Source organism: Podarcis melisellensis, assembly GCF_964234715.1.
Source record: "Podarcis melisellensis genome assembly, chromosome: 14".
Lineage (NCBI taxonomy): Eukaryota > Metazoa > Chordata > Lepidosauria > Squamata > Lacertidae > Podarcis > Podarcis melisellensis.
In genome coordinates this window covers 22,729,708-22,750,241 of record NC_138546.1, presented here as the reverse complement: position 1 = coordinate 22,750,241, position 20,534 = coordinate 22,729,708, and the positions used below count along the sequence as shown (strand labels likewise).

General features: G+C 47.1%; 1 protein-coding gene across 1 annotated transcript; it reads left to right on the top strand.

The window, feature by feature from the left end:
• The first annotated feature begins 57 nt into the window (after positions 1-57).
• ZNF598 (zinc finger protein 598, E3 ubiquitin ligase) lies at positions 58-19,009 on the top strand. Its single transcript, XM_081887393.1, has 12 exons — positions 58-261; positions 7,586-7,698; positions 8,756-8,885; positions 9,007-9,218; positions 10,562-10,779; positions 11,644-11,761; positions 12,874-13,052; positions 13,177-13,261; positions 13,716-14,479; positions 14,924-15,059; positions 17,072-17,216; positions 17,810-19,009. The coding sequence occupies exons 1-12, from the start codon at positions 73-75 to the stop codon at positions 18,167-18,169; spliced, it is 2,649 nt and encodes an 882-aa protein (XP_081743519.1). The 5' UTR covers positions 58-72; the 3' UTR covers positions 18,170-19,009.
• The last annotated feature ends 1,525 nt before the right edge of the window (positions 19,010-20,534 follow it).

The following is a 20,534-nucleotide window of genomic DNA, read 5'->3' as shown; positions in this document are numbered from 1 at the left end:
GGCCTAGTAGGCCGCAGGGGCGGCGTGGCCGGCCAGGCAGGCAGGCAGCCGAAAGGACGGCGAGGGAACGCCATGGCGGCTTCGCCTCGGCCGGAGCCGCGCGGCTCGGAGACACCCAGCAGCTGCGTGCTGTGTTGCGGAGAGCTGGAGGTGGTGGCGCTGGGCCGGTGCGAGCACCCCATCTGCTACCGCTGCTCCGTGCGGATGCGGGCGCTCTGCGGGGTGCGCTACTGCGCCGTCTGCCGGGAGGAGCTGGCCCAGGTGAGCGCGGCCGGGGAGCCGGTGCCGGGAGGGAGGAAGGGAGGCAGGCTCCCTGTTCTTCGCAGGGCCGCGGCCGGCTCTGGCTTTCAGTTTTACTTCTTGTATCTGTTAACCTGCCCTGCCCCGACCCCCGCCCAAGAGTCCCAAGGCAGGTTACATAAAAAACAAATAATACTATATATCCATACAGCCCACTACGGATGGCAAATGCTTCTGAGATACCTCTAAAAGGGGAAGATTTATAGCTATCTGTATCTCGCTCGCTCTCTCACACACGGAAAACAAGATCTAAAGAGATCTGAAAAACAAAAAATGCCTTTATTTTCAGAACTGCTAAACTGATAATAATGTAAATATATGTTTGTGTGATGAACACTCATTAGAAATATATCTATATATTTCTACTTTCATTCATATATTCTAGACATTCGTTACTTCAGTTTTGTACTATTGAGTGTATTATAAGTAAGTGTAGAATAGATACATATACACACACACTCACTCTGGATCGTGTCCAGCATTAGTCATACCCAGAGTAGACTCATTTAAATTAATGGACATAAGTAACTCTGGTTCATTGGTTTCACTGGATCTGCCCAGTGTAGAATTTAGTTTAGTACAGCCCACTATCTGACATTACTAGTGGGGGTGGGGGTGAAATCCATCCATCATTATTGCGAACAGATCCCATAAAATCAATTGGCAGTATTAGTAATTAGGCCTTCCAATTTCATTGGGCCTGATCTGAGTGTGGCTAATATTGTTTATCACCAAAGTGAAAAAATGAGCAGTGGACTTTTGTTAGTGTTACCTGCTTTATTTTATTTGAAAAAGTATTATTGTTGTTGTTGTTATTAGATTGTATTATTATTATTATTATTACTATTATTATTATTATTATTATTATTATATTATCATCATCATCAGTTGCTGGGGATCAACAGTGAAAGAAGGCTCTTTGGTCTGATCCAGCAGGTCTCTTATGTTCTTAGCTGTTAACCATAATAGGTTGATTAAACCTCCAAGCTCAGAAACAGTCAACCTCTGAGTATCAGTATCTTAGATGATGAACAGCTGGCTGTTTATGTGAGGGATCTGTTCTATGGGACTTGCTGATCCATTTATGCTCCAAAGGGTTGAGTTGCCACATCTTAACCTACCAAAGAGTATTTGTTGAGCCAAGCCCCTTCTGTGTATGGGATGAGTTTGAAGTGCATAGACAGCTGCTGAAATCTGTAACTTGGTGGCCAGTCGCTTATACATCTCTTCTGTTTAAATGTTCATACAACTATCTTGTGCAGTCCTCTGGTTTGGAATACTGTACATAACAGCATGTTCTTGTAAGAACCATGTGACCTTCACAAAGTATTTTCCTTTTATTGTTTTGGAAGGAGAAGCTATGAAGGTCAGTTATTTCAGCAGAATAGGAAACAGTACTTGTGGGCTCTGCATGAGATGTATAACAAACATGTATACACACAGGGGTGGAGTTGCAGACTCACCCTTTTTGCTTATTTAACACCTCCTAATTCAAGACAAGCCTCACTTTGCAGTAAAGCCAGTTTGGCTTCTCATTCTTTTGGTGCTGCTAACATCATAATTTGGGGATTTAATGTGTCCAGGCCACAGAAGGCTATGGAGACATATTGTCTACTCCTTGCCAACTGATAGAGGAGTTTTAAATAGAGAGAGTTGCATTCAACCCTGAGGCTGGCCTTGGGTACATACCCTTTGACTTTGAATTACTATGCTTCTGCCTGCGTAGCCATCTCTCAAAGAAAGCTTGTACAGTGGGACCTCGGGTAACATACACTTCAGGTTACATACGCTTCAGGTTACAGACTCCGCTAATCCAGAAATAGTACCTCGGGTTAAGAACTTTGCTTCAGGATGAGAACAGAAATCATGCTCCGGTGGCAGCGGGAGGCCCCATTAGCTAAAGTGGTGCTTCAGGTTAAGAACAGTTTCAGGTTAAGAACGGACCTCCAGAACAAATTAAGTACTTAACCCGAGGTACCACTGTATCTGGTTCTCAGGTGGTCTCCAGTATTTCTCTGCCATTCTCTGGGCTTTCGACACTACTTTAAAGCTCCACTTCTAGGATTCATGCAATTTAACTGAGCTTTGTCCCTACTTACGCTCACTGATGGACAGTTCATATTTTGATGGATGTTGTGGTGTCTTGTGCTGGGTAGTACTAGTGTGTTACCATCGCTTCTCGGCCTGTTGGCTAAGATCAAGTACAGTGGTACCTCGGGTTACAGATGCTTCAGGTTCCAGACTCCGCTAACCCAGAAATAGTACCTCTGGTTAAGAACTTTGCTTCAGGATGAGAACAGAAATCACGTGGCAGCGGCACAGCAGCAGTGGGAGGCCCTATTAGCTAAAGTGGTACCTCACGTTAACAGTTTCAGGTTAAGAACGGACCTCCAGAACGAATTAACTACTTAACCCGAGGTACCACTGTATCATTGTGGTCCATCTGGTTCAAAATCTTTGTACAGTTTCCTGGAATTCTGCTAAAACTGGCTTGACACCATTTTCTTAGTTTCTACTCGCCAATACCTGAAGCTTCTAATGCAGGGTTAGCCAACATTATGACCTCCAGAAGTTGCTGGACTATTCCTCATTGACCAGCATGGCAAGTTGTCAATGGCGATTGGAAATCTGTTGTGGGAAGGGATATGTTTACATGTTCTTTTCCTTGAAAATCAATTAAAAATATGTTTATTTTCTTATAAAAAGAGGATGGTCCAACAACACCTGGAGGGCACAACCTTTTCTCTTCCTGCTCTCTTGGGTAGTTCTGCTAGCCCAGTTTAACAAATTTCCAGTCATCCCTTGTTCCTTGCCACTCCCCTTTCTTGCCAGGTTACATTCAGAGAATCCAGGCTGCCTAAGTGTTGTATGTTTTGAGACTTCTCTCTGCTCATCTGGCAGAATTGTGAGACAGAAGAGATTCAGTGTGTACATTCTGCTATTGCTCTCTGACCATTGCTGTGCCTCACTGTTGTTACTGATCCTGTTACTTCAGTGCTTCCCTGAATGCTACCAATGAGGAATAGACCTCATTAGTATCAGGTGTCACATCTTGATTAATCAAATTCAGTATTGGTTATGTACTTAACAATGTGTCTTAAAAGTACAATGAGCCTTTGGGAACCAGCAGTCTCCATATGGGGCTGAATATTTGTTCAGAGTCTGAACACTAAAATAGGATAGACCTTTAGTCTGGAGGGTGCTGGGTGGGCAATGACTGCTCTAGTGCAAAGGTGGGAAAGCCATGGACTTCTCTAATCATTGGCTATGCTGGGTGGGGCCAATGGCAGGGTCTAGCAACACCTGGGAGACCACAAGCTCCCCCAACCCTGGTCTAGTGATATGCAAGTGAATATTCAGGATCCTCCATATAGAAAAATCCTGAAAATGTTTCATCTAGGTGTATGTCGTGCATTTGGGGACATAAGTGAATCTCCCAGTAACAGAACACCTCTGGGTGTTCCAGCAGGGAGCTTATTTTGTAGATATGCCCATAAGGTGCCTACTGTTGTACATTCAAGAACGAATGGCTGCTCTCTTTGTCCTCCTTGCCTTCAGTCCAGCAGCAAGTGATATCATTTTTGTTCCAGTTGCAGGAACAGTATGTTTGCTTAAGGATCAAGGTTCAATGAGATCATTCTTCTTGGGAGTAAATCTGTTGTAGGCATTAGCATTTCCAGCTTATTCAGGTCCTGTACTTTGGGAATGTTGGGGGGGGAGGGGAAATGGGACATGCAATAGTCCAAAAGGTACTGACATGGGGAAATAGGCAGGAGAGAGAGAGAGAGTGCACCTTGCCCAGGAGGTCATTGCATGACATTGTTGACTTCCTTGTGATCATCCTATTCCATGTGCCCATTCATAAGTTCAGTGGCAGGGAGCTTCAGGGTGTAAGATACTTGCATAGCAGGTGGGACATGTGTCTGTGTATGTGTGTTTGTCATAGTTACTTACAGAATTAAGAGTATAATACAAAGTACAGTGCTCACACTGCCATATTATTTCCATGTCTCAGGCAGGTTATTGGTAGTAGAGCCCCTGCTTTGCATGCAGAGAGCCCCAGGTTCAATCCCTGATGGCATCTTTAGGTAAGGACTTGGAATGTCCCATGTGTCCCTTGAAGCGCTGCTGCCATTCAGTGGGGACATTACTGAGTTAGATGGGCCTGTGTTTCAGGATAAGGCAGCTTTCTGTGGTCCTCTCTGCTTGCTTATATGACATATTGTGCTAAGTTTCATTTTACATAAAAAGGCTACACCTCTGCCTCTGCTAAAACTAATTTCCCCCAAGAGAGTTGGCAGGTGTGAGAGAGAGTTAACAAGTAAACAGAGGACAAAATGTCACTGGGCACTTTGTAAAAAGTGAGACGGAAGGAACAGGGGCATGTGGATGGTTATTCCAAGGGTGCTAGTACCATACTGTACTAGCCACCATAAACCATAAACCCACCATAGCAAACAACCCAGATGTCCTTGTGTGTTTGCCTCTGCAGTGCTGGCAATCTGCCTTGTTCTTTTTTCCTTATCACACCCTATTTTGCCTTCCTCCATGCTCTTAGCAGTGTAGCATCCTGTTAGAACTGCTGCCAAGTACTGGAGTAGATCACTGTGATTCTGTTACCTCGTCAAGCTGCCTTTGCACTGGAAGTGGCTCTTTTGGGCTTGGAATAGAAGGAACCAGAGTGAGATGGCAGGCAGGGTTAGATTGGTAGAGTTGGGAGCAGGGGGACCTCTCTCTGTTGCACATTGGCAGCCAGCCCTACCTTGGACATTGGGCAGTATCTATAAAGCAGCTCTGGAATGCTCAGGCCTCGCATGAGGGAAAGGCAGCTCCTCCAGTCTCTTCTGCTGAAGACTTTGAGCTTCTCTGTAGATGGTCCCCTGGTGAGGACATGAGTGGCAGCCTCTCCTTTATTCAGGAATATTAATTAATTGTTTTCCATCCTGTTCTTTCTCTAGAGAGCTTAGAATAATAATGATAATGATAATTTTATTATTTATGCCCTACCCATCTGACTGGGTTTCAGCAGCCACTCTGAGCGGCTCCCAGCAGAATAGTAAAAACACTATCAAACATTAAAAACTTCCCTAAACAGGCTCCTAAACAGGTTTATTTCCTTGGCATCTGAAGGGAGGGTGTTCAACAGGGAGGGTGCCACTACCAAGAAGGCCCTCTGCCTGGTTCCTTGTAACTTCGCTTCTTGCAGTGAGGGAACCAGCAGAAGACCCTCAGAGGATGATGGGGGTGGAGACGCTCCTTCAGGTATACCGGGCCGAGGCCGTTTAGGGCCAACACTTTGAATTGTGCTTGGAAATGCACTGGGAGCCAACCCTTTAGGACTGGTGTTATATGGTCCCATCGGCCACTCCCACCCCAGTATAATTCAGAATAACCATTGGTGCTTAAGGAGCTTCTTCATACCAGGTCAGACCATTGGGGCCACATGGAGCCCTCCAGAGGTTTTGGACTACAATTCTAGCCAGCGTGGCTACTTCTCAGGGATGATGGGAGTTGTAGTCTGCAATGTCTGAAATTGACACTGACTTGCAGTGGTTCTCCAGAGTCTCTCCTACTTCAACTTTTTAACTGCTAAGGACTGAGCCGGGAACCTTCTGCATGCCTAACGTGTACTCTGTCACAGAACTATGGTCAGACAGAATCATGGCAGTTAGGTTAGGCTGACAAATAAGGAGTGGCTGAGTGCTACCCAGTGTGCAGAGAAGTATGGACCAAGCCACAGAATCCAGTAACTTCATAGACATAGGAGATGTTGAAGATTCAGCATTTCGAAAGAGGCATTTCTGTCCCTTGTGGCCACAAAGAAAAACCTGTGGGCAGTTTCTCTTAGTGACAGTGTCTCAGTGGTGCGGTGTAGCTAGCCAGAATCTTGTGACTTGCCCTTGAGTTGGCTCTCCCCCCCCCCCAAAGTAACTTGGTTTGTTTGTAAGAACAACCCCCCGCCCCAAGCCTTTTCAACAATAATCCTGGTTTATGACTCGCTTGCTTGGATTTTTCTCATGCCCAGTGGAGATGATGCATTCCATTTATTCTTGGAATGGTGTGTCACCAGCCAGAGGCACTTCCTCTTACATAATGTTTAAATTGCGAGGAAATGAAAGCTCAGCCGACCGCGCCAGTCGCTGAGGGAGGGGTGAGCAACACACCAATAATCTGTGAAACTTTTTTTTTTAAAAGTTCAACTGGAACTGCTGGATAGTAAACGACTTCTATCATGTGAGCATTTTAGTCCTTCAGAATGGTGGAAGTACCCATGTGATTAGTTAAGTCCCTCTGCAACTCCCTAGTGCCCCCCCCCCCAAGTTCTGGGTATTCCTGCAAGGAAGGGGTTGCGTAAGTCCTTGGTTTTTGCTACCCACAAATGCAGGACCAGGCAATGAGTTTAGAGAGGAGACAAACACAAGGGCAATGTTCCCTCATGGGCATCGTTCTGGGGGCTGCACGCCAGTGGTGGGCAGAGCCCAAGTCAAAGGTGAACGTGGTAACTGTTATGACTCTTATCATTGCGTAGTGGGCTACTTCTCATCCATTCAAAAGGCAGAGGTTTGTCTGTGTGTGCCACACACTTGTGTGTGTATTTACATGTTGTATGTGTAAAGAATATACCCACCCATCCCTCTTCATTCCTAGTCTAGACAAGCAAGCAGCATAGTCACAGTTCAAGGACACATTCCAGCCAGGCAAAAGTCCTTGAGGCAGGCACAGAGCAGAACCAATGAAATATGTGAGCTGAATGGAGTCTGCGGTCTGCAAACTATTCACCCCTTTTAAAGGCTGTAATAAGTTTGGGACTTGTTTTGGCTTGTGACTTTGTTCAAGCTTTTTTTCACACATCAAAGCCCCATGTCCAGCCCCTCTTGTTGTACACATGCGGGATTAGTAACCTACCTGTTTTGAAAGCAACAGCTAAATTTCTCAGGGAGTTCACATGGCTTAAGTAGCTCATCTGGGTAAAACTATTGATATCTTCTCTTCTTTCCTGCTGTGTTCCACTGGCTCATTGGCAGCGATGGTTCATCCTTGTTTAATGTCTCTCATGTGAAAGAGATTAGAATGTGAGTGCATTCAGCTAAGATTCAAATGTGTCTTCCTCATCAAGACTCCACACTTTATCCACTGGGTGTTATCTGCATCCACTGATCACCACTCCAAAATCTACCCTATGGACGCCATCTTTTAGGACTGGGCCAATAGAACATCACTCTGTATGTATCATCAGTCATGGGCCCAGCAAGCCCTCTAACTCTCCTCCTTGTGTTCTCTGTAGGTGGTCTTTGGGAAGAAGTTGGCATCCTTTTCAACTATTGCACTCAACCAGTTGCAGCACGAGAAGAAATATGACATCTATTTTACTGATGGAAAAGTTTATGCTCTCTATAGGTAAATCTTCTGCAGTTTACTCCCCTTAGGTAAATTGGGTAAAGTGTCCCATCCCAAAAAGGAGCACCTAGAACAGGGGTCAGCAAACTTTTTCAGCAGGGGGCTGGTCCATTGTCCCTCAGACCTTGGTGGGGGCCGGACTATATTGGGGGGGAATGAACTCCTGTGCCCCACAAATAACCCAGAGATGCATTTTCAATAAAAGGACACATTCTACTCATGTAAAAAACACGCTGATTCCCGGACCATCCATGGGCCGGATTTAGATGGTGATTGGGCTGGATCCGGCCCTGGGCCTTAGTTTGCCTACCCATGACCTAGAAGATAGCCATCTATATACATTGGTTTCCTCTTGAGGAATCTCTGTTCCAGATCCTGATTCATGGCACCGTGGGGTTTACTCAGAGTTCATGGAGCTTGTCTGGTCTCTTGTTGGAAACATGGCCTATGTGGTGGATGATTCAAGATAGTATTTAAAAGTGCATCTTGGTCAGCCTTAGTCAAGTGGACACCTAGCAGATATTTTGGACTAGAGCTTCCATCTGCCCTAGCCTCTTGGAGTTATAGTATCAAACCCCTGAAGGGAACCACGTTGGTGAAGTCTGCCCTACCTAAGAATCTGAGGGCAATATCTGATGAAATCTCAAGAAACCAGAATGGGAGCTCAGTTGGAGCTCACGGGGTGGGTTTTCAATTCCTAAACAAAAAGGGCAAACTATGCAAAACAAGCATTTTAGGTTTTCTTGATGCTGACTCTGTGTGTGTTTGTAAGTGATCTATATTGAACATTGCAGAAGTATGCACTAAGCTATTTCTGGTGCAGGGAATCTTTGACCCTCCAGATATTGCCGAACATCCCAGAATCCCTGCCCATTGGCCATTCTTGCTGGGGCTGATGGGATTTGTACATCTGGAGGGGTTTTCCACACCTGATGTATACAGTGCCTTTCTCCTCCTGCTGGTTCTTTAATTAAAAGGATGATGTGCCAAAGGGGAAACTAGGGAATAGCTCCTGGAGGAGCCAAATTGTGTCCTCTGGCCTTTTTCTTTCTTTTAGGAAGCTTCTGCAGCACGAATGCCCGCTGTGCCCAGAGGCCAAGCCATTCGCCACCATTGTGGACTTGGAGCAGCACATGAGGAAGCAGCACGAGCTCTTCTGCTGCAGACTGTGTGTGAAACACCTGAAGGCAAGTAGTTGAGAGTCCTCCAGGGTACCTTGTTGGTGTGTGGGGCTGGGTCTTGACCTTCCCAATGACATTGCTCTTATTTGAAGGCAAGGAGTTAACAACATGTTTCCTTGTGTTCTAGATCTTTACCTATGAGCGCAAGTGGTATTCGCGTAAGGACCTCGCCCGGCACAGAATCCATGGGGACCCCGACGACACGTCTCACCGCGGCCACCCCCTGTGCAAATTCTGTGATGAGCGCTACTTGGATAATGATGAGTTATTGAAGCACCTGAGAAGAGACCACTATTTTTGCCACTTCTGTGACTCCGATGGGGCACAGGAATACTACAGGTTCGTGGGCACAGCTAGAGCGGCGCCCCAGATGGGAATTTGCTTGTGGCTAATCAGTCTTAAGGTTCTTGATGCAGCTGGCCAACCCAGAACCAGGTGCTTGTGATGGTGGTCAGGTGTGGAGGGCTAGCAGCCGCCATGAATTGTAGCTTCTTTTGACAAATGACTGCTCCTGGGGTAGCAGGAGAGGTTGGGGATGAAACTAGCCCAGCCTGCACTTCAGTTACAGAACCCTTGACTGAATAAAATGGGTGAGGGTTTACATGTTCTCTGCTTGATAAGGAGTCAGGTTGAATCAAGAGCCAGTGTGGTGTGGTGGTTAAGAGCAGTAGACTTGTAATCTGGTGAACCTGGTTCGGTCTCTGCTCCTCCACATGCAGCTGCTGGGTGACCTTGGGCCAGTCATACTTCTTTGAAGTCTCTCAGCCCCACTCACCTCACAGAGTGCTTGTTGTGGGGGAGGAAGGGAAAGGAGAATGTTAGCCGCTTTGAGACTCCTTAAGGGGAGTAATAAAGCGGGATATCAAATCCAAACTCCTCCTCTTCTTTTTCTTGGGAGTCAAGCCAGCCTCCACCTCCCCTTGTGAAAATGCAGCTGGAGACAGCTGGAAAAGTTCCTTCCTTCCTTCCTTCCTTTCATGAATCACTTCCAATATAGCCCCCTGAAATGATTAACCCTAAAAATAAGCATTTGCTCTCTCCTCATTACTGTTGAAGGTGACTACAGTGCTGGTTCTTTCCTTGCCACACTGTGGTCACCTTCGATGGACACAACTAGCTTTACTCACTAGCAGTATAGATGGCAGTCAAGTTGTCGTTCTTGAGGTTCAGAACTGGCTTCAGTCTTGAATAGTCTGCCCGTTGTTTTAAAAACCAAATTCTCCTAACTTTCCAATGTGCTGTAAATTTACAAAGCTGGGGCACACAAGGAGAACTCTGAACACTTCAGGCCTGACTGTTAACTGATCCTGCATATGTATCCTTTGAAAAGTCTTGCCCTGTCAGAGCAAAGTTTTCTTCACTCAGCATTCTCTGCAGGAATCCCAGTAACCAGTTCAGTGCAATGTGGTCCTCCTAGAAATTGCCCAGGGGCCCAAACCTGCCCAGCCCAATTTAGAGGGTTTCCATTTTCCCATCTGTATTTGAAGCACAAGACTTCTTTACCCCCCAGCAAATAATCCTGGGAGCTGTAGATTACCCCTTACAGAGCTACAATTCCCAGCATCCCTAAACTATAGTTCCCAGGATTCTTTGGAGGAAGCAATGTGCTTCAAATCTGTTCAAACTGAATGGAGTCCACAGATAAGCTCACAGTGCATGCCTCCTCTCTACCCTTTTTGCAGTGATTATGAGTACCTCCGGGAACACTTCCGTGAGAAGCACTTCCTCTGCGAAGAAGGCCGGTGCAGCACCGAGCAGTTCACTCATGCCTTCCGGACTGAGATAGACTACAAAGCCCACAAGACGGCCTGTCACAGCAAGAACCGGGCAGAGGCCAGGCAGAACCGGCAGATTGACCTCCAGTTCAACTATGCGCTGAGGCATCAGCGGAGAAATGAGGGTACGACATACTGGCCAGGCAGGGAAGGGCTGGCTGTTTCAAAGGACAAAGGCAATTCACTTCAGTGTTTTTCAGCTGTGTGATTATCATGGGGTGTTTGCATATTCTCTTATAGCCAGAAAGAAGCACTGGAGGCAAAAATCATGTTGGGTTTTTTGGATGTGATTTTGTAGGAAAATGGCATTCCATTGCAGAGGTGTCCCGAGCAGTGAACAAACTGGCCAAATTTTGGAGGCATCCAAGATGGAGGATGGAGGCTGGCTTTAGGCTTGTGTTCTCTGTTTCGTCAGCTTTTGTGCTAATTAAGTGCAGAGCTGATCTGATAGAGGTGGATGTGTAGCCATGCAGCTGAGGCAGAAGCATATCCACCACTGGCGTTTCCCAAGCAAGTGCCACTAGCAGGACTAGGACAGAGCACAGAACAGGCAAGAGCAAGGTGATATAACACTTCAGCATCCCTTGCCCAAAGCACGGTGACCGGAAGAGTCCTGTTAGTATCGTTGCCTCTGATTAGAAACTAGACCTGTCAGTCACAAAATACCTCTCCCTACATTGACGTGACAAGCCTGAGGAGCAGCATTTCAGTTGCAGCAGACACATGGCCTGCATTTATAAAACAAAAACGAAAAACCCCAAATCTCCCTAATTTGGTTTGAATGTCCCTAATTTGGTTGGGGGCAATTAGCAAGGCTTTGGCTGAGACAAGCCTAGGATCTATCTGATGCTTGTTCCTAGCACATCACCTCCATTGTACCTATCCTATTCTATCCTGTCCGTTTCCCCCCCACACACTGGTGACTGATTCCATACAAGGTGGAAAATAGCAGTTTGAGGCTGACTGGCCCCGTATCTTTCTTGTCCCAGGTGTTGTGGGTGGCGAGGACTATGAAGAGGTTGACCGATACAACAGGCAAGTGAGAGGAGGCCGGTCAGGGCCACGAGGAGGGCAGCAAAACCGGAGAGGCAGCTGGAGATACAAGAGGTGAGCGACCTTCAGCTGGCCTTTGGGTGTCGTCTCAATGGGCAGGAAACTGGCTTGTGAACAGGGGTGCAAATCAGGATGTGACATGTACTGTCCCCTTAGTTTAAGGATGCAGTCAGAGCTTGCTGCCAGAATTGGACCACTGTCACGCTTAGCAAAAACCAAAGACTCAGGCCCAGGCAGGAAAGGTCAGTGCAAAGGAGGGTGTGTTGCAAAACCCCTTTTTCCTGTTTATAAAATCCACGTTCTGTTTTTTCTGTTTTAAGATACCTCACATGCAGCTTACGATGAAAGCAATAGAACATTGCAACAACCTATTGTACTTCTATAACACACTTTCCATGCATAAAACAACTTATAAAAATGCTTGTCTAAGAAAAAGCAAAACCCATTAGAAACTATGTGGGTTTGTTTAGGTGTTGAGGACAATGAGCTGTGCATTCTATTTGCATGAGGCTTTGGAGATGTGTTGCTTTTGCCAGCAGGTGGCAGCACCAAGCTGCCTCTGGCTTTTATCTCCCCTGGAGAGGCAGTCCAGAGCCCTTCTGTTTTTCCAGACTTCATTATGTTATCTCATAATCTAGCATAACTTGTTGTACACCATCTTCTACAAGAACAATATAGCATGATAACCTTTGCAGCAGCCTTCGCCAGCCAATGGGGAAATTCTCTCCCCTGCTCCTGTATGGACCAAGCTTGTTGAGTGAGCGGGGCCAGCCTGCCAGTTGCCTGTTGTCACAATGACAAGTGACCCATTTTCGCCCATGTGGTTTGGAATTAAACTCTGCGGGTGCAGCAATTGAAGCCTGGACAGTCAGCTGGTTGTTGGGGATGCAAAGCAGTGCATGCAGCTGTAGGCAAGCACCAGCAATCAGTGCACAGGTCTTTGCAAGTGCCACTTATCAGCTGATTGGCAGTGTCTGCAAAGCCCTTTTAACCCAGCCTGAATAGCAGGTGGGTGTGGCTTGGCTTCATGGACCAAGAGGGGAGGCTCTGTTGAGCCCAATTAGCCCCATGGGCTGAAGGTTCCCAACCACCTGGTTTATAGAGGTAGGAGACATGTCCCTTTAACTCTGGCCTTTCTTGCGCTGCACTGTTCAAAACCCTTGCAGGGAGGAGGAAGACAGAGACATTGCAGCAGCTGTCAGGGCATCCGTAGCCGCCAAAAGGCAAGAAGAGAAGAAGCGGGGGGAGGACAAAGAGGACGGCTCCCGTGCCAAAAAGGAAGATGCAAAAGATCTGGACTTGAGCACCTCCAAGCGGGGACCAAAGCCTCCAGCTGATGTGCCAGGTGAGAGCGGCCTCTGAGAGCCAGGGTGGGCTCAACACCAGGCAGGAGAGGGTCCATATCTCAGGATGCTTGCTAGAATACAGTCTCTTAAGTTAAGCTTGCCTTTCTGGTTCTTCCTCCCAAGCTCCCAAGGAAACTGCTGCAAAGGCTGTTTTGAGCCAAGATGACTTTCCTGCCATTAACTCGACAGCAGTGGGCTCTGTGCAGAGGTGAGTTTTTAATCTAGTAGGATGACAGAGTTGGAAAGGGCCAAAAGGTCAGGCATATCACCTAGTTTAAGAGGGAAGGGGGTCTCCCTCCAAGGCAAAGCCCTTTTCCTCATTCACCAGTTACAGAATCATGGAATTGTAGAGTTGGAAGGGACTACGAGGGACATCTAGTCCAACCCCCTGCAATGCAGGAATATTTTGCCCTAGGTTCGCCTCTGCCTCCATGTCTTGTTTCAGCTTGATCTGCAGGCTGAAGAGAGTCTTGCTCCCCTGTTAGCACCCAAGGCTCCCAAATAAGTTTCCCATTCTATCCTTGGGTCTCCCCATTTCCTTCATATATCTAATTCTGTGCAGTTTCAATGAAAACAGTTCAGTAGAGCACCTCTTTCCCGGTGGGTTTTTTGCTGCATGACGGGGGAGGTTTGCTTTTCTACACGGGGCTTTCTTCTTGCAGCTCGGCCCAGCCAGCCTCGGTGAAACTGGACGAAGAGGACTTCCCAAGCCTCTCTGCCGCCTCCTCGACTGCCCCTACGGTCTCATCGGCCATGTCCTTAACCTACACGGCCACAGCCAGGAGGTCGGCCTTTCAGGAGGAGGACTTCCCAGCCTTGGTGTCCAAAGTGCAGCCAAACATCAAGGCGGCCTCGACCCTCACCTCCGCCTGGAACTGTGGCTCAGGCAAGAGCATGGTGAAAGCCGTGCCCACCAGCAACTCCAGTGCCAGCCAACCGGCCAGGAAGGCAGCCCCCAGCAGCAGCGGCAAAGGTGGCAAAAAGAACAAGGCTGCCCTTTGCAGCGACGACCAGGAGAGCGGCAGTGGCCTGACTAGCCAGGAGATCCGCAGCGCTCCGACCATGGTCGATGTCTCCTCCCTGCTGGCGGCCTCAAACTCTCAGACTTTTGTCAAAGTGGGCAAGAAGAAGAAAGTTGGGGCCGAGAAGCCGAGGGTGGCCTCTCCCTCCATCTTGCAGGAAGCACCAGCCCCCATCCCTTCTGCGGAGAAGGCACCGGAAGCCAAGCAGGTGCCAACCTTGCCTGCCGATGCCGATGTACAAGCTATTGTGAACGGTCACTCAGAGAAGTGTGTGGGCACCTGCAATGCTTCTAAAGAGCCCCCTGGTTTGAAGAAGCCCCCAGTGGCCAGCCAGACCCTGCTGCCTCAGGAAGACTTCCCAGCCCTCGGAAATTCTGGACCACCCCGAATGCCTCCACCCCCAGGTAAAAGGCTGCAGGCTTCCTTCTCAGGTTTTGAGAAGAATTGTTCCTGGGGTGAGTGAGTGTTGTGGGTATGGGTGTGAAGACTCTTCCATCAGTGCAGAATTTGTCCACCTGAGAATCTCCACTATCACTTTTTCTAAACCGATTTGAGGGGTTTATTTTACCATCAAGTGGTATATAAATTATATGAAATAAATGAACAAGCAACAACTGTTTTGGCTGTGTAAAGTTGTCTGAAAGCTTTTGAGCCTCAGATGCTGAAATCTCTGAACCCAGGTTTCCCATTACCACACACTGGACTAGGACCAGTTTTCTAGGGTGCCGCTTGAGCATGTACAGAGCAACCTGCCGTGTACTACAAAAGAGCTATGTCTAAATCGCTGGCTGCATATGCCATTGGTGCAGGATCTAACTGCTTGTTGTCTCCCCCACTCCCTTTTCCAGGCTTCAACTCTGTGGTGCTGCTTAATAGCCCCCCGCCACCTCCGGGACTGTCAGTGCCTCTTAGCAAACCACCCCCTGGTTTCACTCCTATTCCACCCACTAGCATCTCGGAGTCTGCCCCTGCTCCTGTGAAAGAGTAAGTAGTTGGCTCTTGTGTGTTGTGGTGTTGCTGACTTTCATCTTTATGAAGTGGCTGTTACATAGGTCTTCGGGGCCCTTCCACCCTCTGGTATAGGATGAGGCCTGCAAAGGAAGAGGGCCTTCTTTATGATGTCACCTCCAGGACTTCCTGGCACCTTTAGTTTTTCCAGGCTTTGTAGACATAGGCTTGGTTTGCACATAACATTAAACCACGGTTTAAGTAAATATTGGTTAAACCATGGTTTGGTGTTCTGTGCAAATCCAACCCAGTGCCTTAAATATAGTTTATCATTGTTGTTTTATTTATATGCCATATGAATACCATTGTTTCTAGTTATGTTAACTATAAACTATAAGCAATGGCTCGTTAGCTCACTGATGTTGCCTCTGAATCTAGGCAGTATTTTCGTTTCATACACTTTAAAAAAAATCTGGCTTTTAAGCCCTCATTGCCTCTTTATTTATTGTGTTCTTCTTATGGTTCTTTAGACTTCTGTTATTCCTTTTTTTAGTTGTGTTTCGGGGTGGAGGTGGCATGTTCTTATGCAAATTGTCCTTGGAGTTTTTATGGAACGGCACTAAAAATATTTTGCCATAAATAAATGTCCAAGGTGGCGGTTCCGTAGAGGTTAGGGACTCTTTTTTCTCAAACTTCTGATAGTTGAGGCACACGCTTTCCAAATTCAGAATGAGGGTGTGGGTAGGGTTCTTCTTCTTCTTGCATTTGAAAAGTGTTACTTTCTAGAGCCATCTGTCCAAAACTGATGCCCCTTATAGATGCATCTTATAGTCCAAAAGGGGACCAGGTTGGGGAATGCTGTTCTCCTGTGTATAAGCCACACCATAAAGCAGCATTACACTATTTGAAGAGTCATGGCTTCTGTCATCTTGGGAACTGTAGTTACCCCTCACCATTCCCTGCAGCAGCCTTAACAAACTACATTTCCCAGGATTCTGTGGGGGAAGCCATGTGCTTTAAATGTATGGTGTTGATGTGACCTTAGAGTTGGAATTGGCCCTCTCTCCCTGTGCTTCTGCTGCCTCTGAGGAAAGTGGGATTGTGTGATTCAGGCACACCTGATGCTCCTCAGCACAGGCTGCTGGGAAAGGGGAGTGTGCCGGAAGAGGGAGAGTCAGATCAAGAAGTGACAAACTCCCGTGCTTATGCATGAAAGCTATCTATCCTTGTTGCTCTACGCTGGGGTAGGCAACCCAAGGCCCAGGGGCTGGATGCAGCCCAATCACTTTCTCAATCCGGCCCGCGGACAGTCCAGGAATCAGCGTGTTTTTACATGAGTAGAACGTGTCCTTTTATTTAAAATGCGTCTCTGGGTTATTTGTGGGGCATAGGAATTTGTTCATTTCTTACCCCCCCCCCAAATATACTCTGGCCCACCACATGGTTTGAGGGACAGTGGACCAGCCCACGGCTGGAAAAGGTTACTGCCCCCCGTTCTACGCATTTTGGAGTACAAAACTCCAGGAGCTTTAAAAGCTTGCAAATCCTTTAGAACCAGAAACAAATTTTTTTCTCCCCGTGTTCATTGCAAAGATGCAAGGAAAAATGTGTTGTTTACAGCTGGTTTTTTAGTTCCGGTTTACAAACAGGGTGTTTCTGGTTTTAGGGAATTTGCAAGCGTTTCAGGCTCCCTCCTAAAAAAAGTTGTGCAGTCTAAAATGCATAGAGCAACAGCAATATTTCCTCCATAAGCACTGGAGCAGAAAGTCACACAGGGCTGCAGCTGGCAGCTTTCTCTATGGGTTGATAATTTAGTCCTGTTTTTCACAGTGGAGCAGCAGTTTTGCCATGTTTCAGGAATGTGCTGTGGCACACCGTTTAGGAGTTACTGTGGGGAGGGGAAACCTCAAAAGGGGGAAGCCTCAGATCAGTAACCATAAAGGAGTGTCAAAAGCCTCTCCAGGGAGCATCCTCAACAAGACACCTTTTCCTGATAACATCCAAGGATCCAGTTCAGATCTTGCATTTTTCCTCCCCTCTCAAAACAGGCCAAAACCTTGTCAGGGACCCTATTTGATCCTGGATAACTTCCAGCAGCGGAACATCCATCTAATCCAGTCAATCAAGGAATTTCTGCAAGAAGACGAATCCCAGTTCAACAAATTCAAGACATACTCCGGGCAGTTCAGGCAGGTGAGCAGCAGGGAGACCCCCTTAGATACACTTGCAAGACAATTCTACTGGAACATCCAGTGGCAGAGAGTTCTTCCCATGAGTGGCAGCATGTATCTGGGTGGGCCTGGGCTTGATGTTAAGCGTCTGCCTGTGTTTTAGCACTGTTTGGTGAAGTCATTGGTGGCTTTTTGTGGCTTATGGTGGGGTAGTGAGGTCAGAAAGCAGTGACATGTATCCACTGGAATTGGAAGGCTGCTCAGTGACATTGCCCTGGGCTCCTTTGGGTGACCCATGTGATATCTGCAGAGGACCCATGTGATATCTGCAGGGGATTCACTATTTGCACAAATCATTTGCCCACTCACCTTTTCAGCAGGGACTTCAAGGGATCTAGGTGACCCTGCAATTTCTTGATGAGCATGGGCTTCTAGTAATTCATGAGCAGACTTGGGCTTGTGATTTAGTACATTCTTAGAAATTTACTAAATTTGGGGGGGGGGGGTGATAACTTTTTTGCCTCCGCTCCAGACATCATTTGCATGAAGGCTGTTTTCCCAGCCTCCTCCTTCTTTTCTGACTGTCCAATCTCCTTCCCTCCTTTCCAATCCAAGGGTCTGATTTCTGCAGCTCAGTATTACAAGAGTTGCCAGGAGCTGCTGGGCGAGAACTTCAAGAAGATCTTCAATGAGCTCCTTGTGCTGTTGCCGGACACGGCCAAGCAGCAGGAACTGCTTGCCGCTCACAATGACTTGAAGGCCAGGCTGGGCTCCTCCGCTTCCCCCATTGGTAGATCCAGGAAGAACCGGAAGAGCGCCTGGCAGACAGACTTGGGCTCTGACCTCGACTGTTGCGTCTGCCCCACATGCCAGCAGGTGCTGACCCAACAGGACCTCCTTTCCCACAAAGCCCTGCATATGGAGGAGGAGGAGGAATTCCCCTCCTTGCAGGCTATCAGCAGGATCATCAGCTAGCTGTTCCAGGCAACTAAATAAAGCCAGTCTCCATCTTTAAAAAATTGCGTTTCTTGGAAGGCAGGCTCTCAGAAGAGTGTAGAGCAGCCGGCTCTGTGGGCAGGCAGAGGGAGTTTGTGGAAGGTGCTGGCAGGCTAAGGGGATTCCTGGGTGGCGGCAGCTGCGGCCACTGGGGAAATCCAGTGACAACGGGCCTCCTGCCACAAAAATGGGCTGGAATTGCAAGTTCCCAGTGGGTGGAGTCTAGTTTGCCACCACCGTTGATGAATTAGCTAGTTTCTGACCTTGGCACAATATGGAAATATGGGCAGGGAGGGGTTGTTTTCATTTGTAAAAAAAAAATTAAAAACCGGAAGGTTACCATTTTGGTTGCAGAAAGCCACTGAGAATGGCTCAGTAGCAGTCGCACATAAGATGTAAGTTGTGTAGGCCGCAGAGGATAGAAGGGTGTTGGGAATGTAGAGCTGGGCAAAAGTGCCATGGCAAGTATGGATTTGGGCCTCTCCTCTGGCCTACTCTTGTCTCTCACCCCAGTTCAGCTTTTTGGATGAGTTTCTTCCATCAACAGGGATGGAACTTCTTAAGAAAATATCTGCATCTAGATTTCAAAGCATTTTTTCTGTCAAGCTTAAATGTTTCTCCAAGGAAACCCAGATTTCTTCTGTTAAAACTGCATGTAGGTTTAAAAAATGATATTCAATGCTTTTTCTTGTCTGTGTAAAATGTGCATTTCTGCCTCTGTGATGCGAGTTCAGTTATTTCCATTGTCTTTGAGGAATCTGTGCTGGCTTAGATCAGCCAGTGGTTGGCTCATTAAATGCTGCTCCACATTGACCACCATCCTATGTTGCCATCTGATGCCTTGAAATGCAAGCTTTCTATGAGTTTACCTAGAAGCGGGTAGGAGAGAGCTGGCTAGGATCTAAATTCCGCCCTGTCGCCAGGGAGAGCTTCCTCCTTACATTGTCTCCACAGGGTAAGCAACCTCAACAGCTCCTTGTTGCAGAGACCTTTCCTAGTGGGCTACCTTGGAAGTGAAATACACTCACCAAGACCAGAGAAACACCAGCTGAGAGTGTGCAGCCTCTTGTTCAAGTCCAGGAAGAGAAATTGCAAATACTTTGGCAACAGGTAAAATCTGTCCCACCAAAAAACAACCCTTTGCATAGGAATTGTCACATGAGGGCAGCTAGTTTAATACCCTCCCCCAAATCCAGGTTTGCAGGAACATTTATTTTGCATTGTGGGTAGGAGAGGCTGCAAATCAGTCATGTCATTTCCACCAGCCTGTGGTATGAAATGGAAGAGTCCAGGCCCCCATTGGACCACCTGCTGAGCTGCTTGTCCAAACTGAGATTTTTTTCCAGTTTTATCTGCCACCTTGTTGTAATTGCTCAAGTCTTGATGTTAGCGGCCTTTCACTTCAGTATTTTCAAGTACCGTAATTATTATTTTAAATATCTTATATCGGGATGTCTTTACTGAATCCACCTGGCTCTTGTTTGACACAATTTAGTAGCAGTTCTGCACAAGTACTGCTGGAATGGGGGGGGGGTGTTACAAGAACTCCGTTTGCTTTAGAGGGGTGGAAGAGATCTAAACCAGGCTTCCTCAAACTCGGCCCTCCAGATGTTTTGAGATTACAGCTCCCATCATCCTTGACCACTGGTCCTGCTAGCTAGGGATCATGAGAGTTGTAGGCCAAAAACATCTGGAGGACCAAGGTTGAGTAAAACTAAGAATGTAGGGTACTTTGGACCTTTCCACCACATGTACAGAGTATGTTGGAAAGGAAGGCAGGGTCATGTTTCCTATGGCCCCACCAAACATGGGAAACAAATATAAACACTTCCCACAAACATGGGAAACCTGCAGAGTTAAGACTCCTGGTTATGTGGGAGACCAATGGCCCCTTTTGGATGAAACCAGAATAGCTTACCAAATGTTCTCAGTGATCCTTTGATACATCTAGCTGTATGTCTGTGCTCATTGTGCCCATCAAGAAGTAGTTTGGGAGGCCCCATGTAGCAGGTAGAGTGGTCTCCCCCAGTTCTGTCTCCTCTGGCTTATTGAAGGCAACCACAGGCATCTCACCTGAGTCCCATTGGAAAGAGTGAAATAAAATCGGGCAGCTGTTCTTGGCAATTGTCTTCCCCTCTTTTTCTGTTTTAAAGTGCAGAAATAGTATGAAATTGAACATACAACTGGCTCAGACTCACAAATAAGTTTCCAGCTCACAATAGATTTTGTTAGCTGGTCTGCTGTGCTTAAAACTTCTCAACTGTTGGTGGCTTTAAAAAGCCAATGTCTGTCATGTGTCACCCTGCCTGGTTTAGATTCTTACTATTTCTATCAGCTATTTATA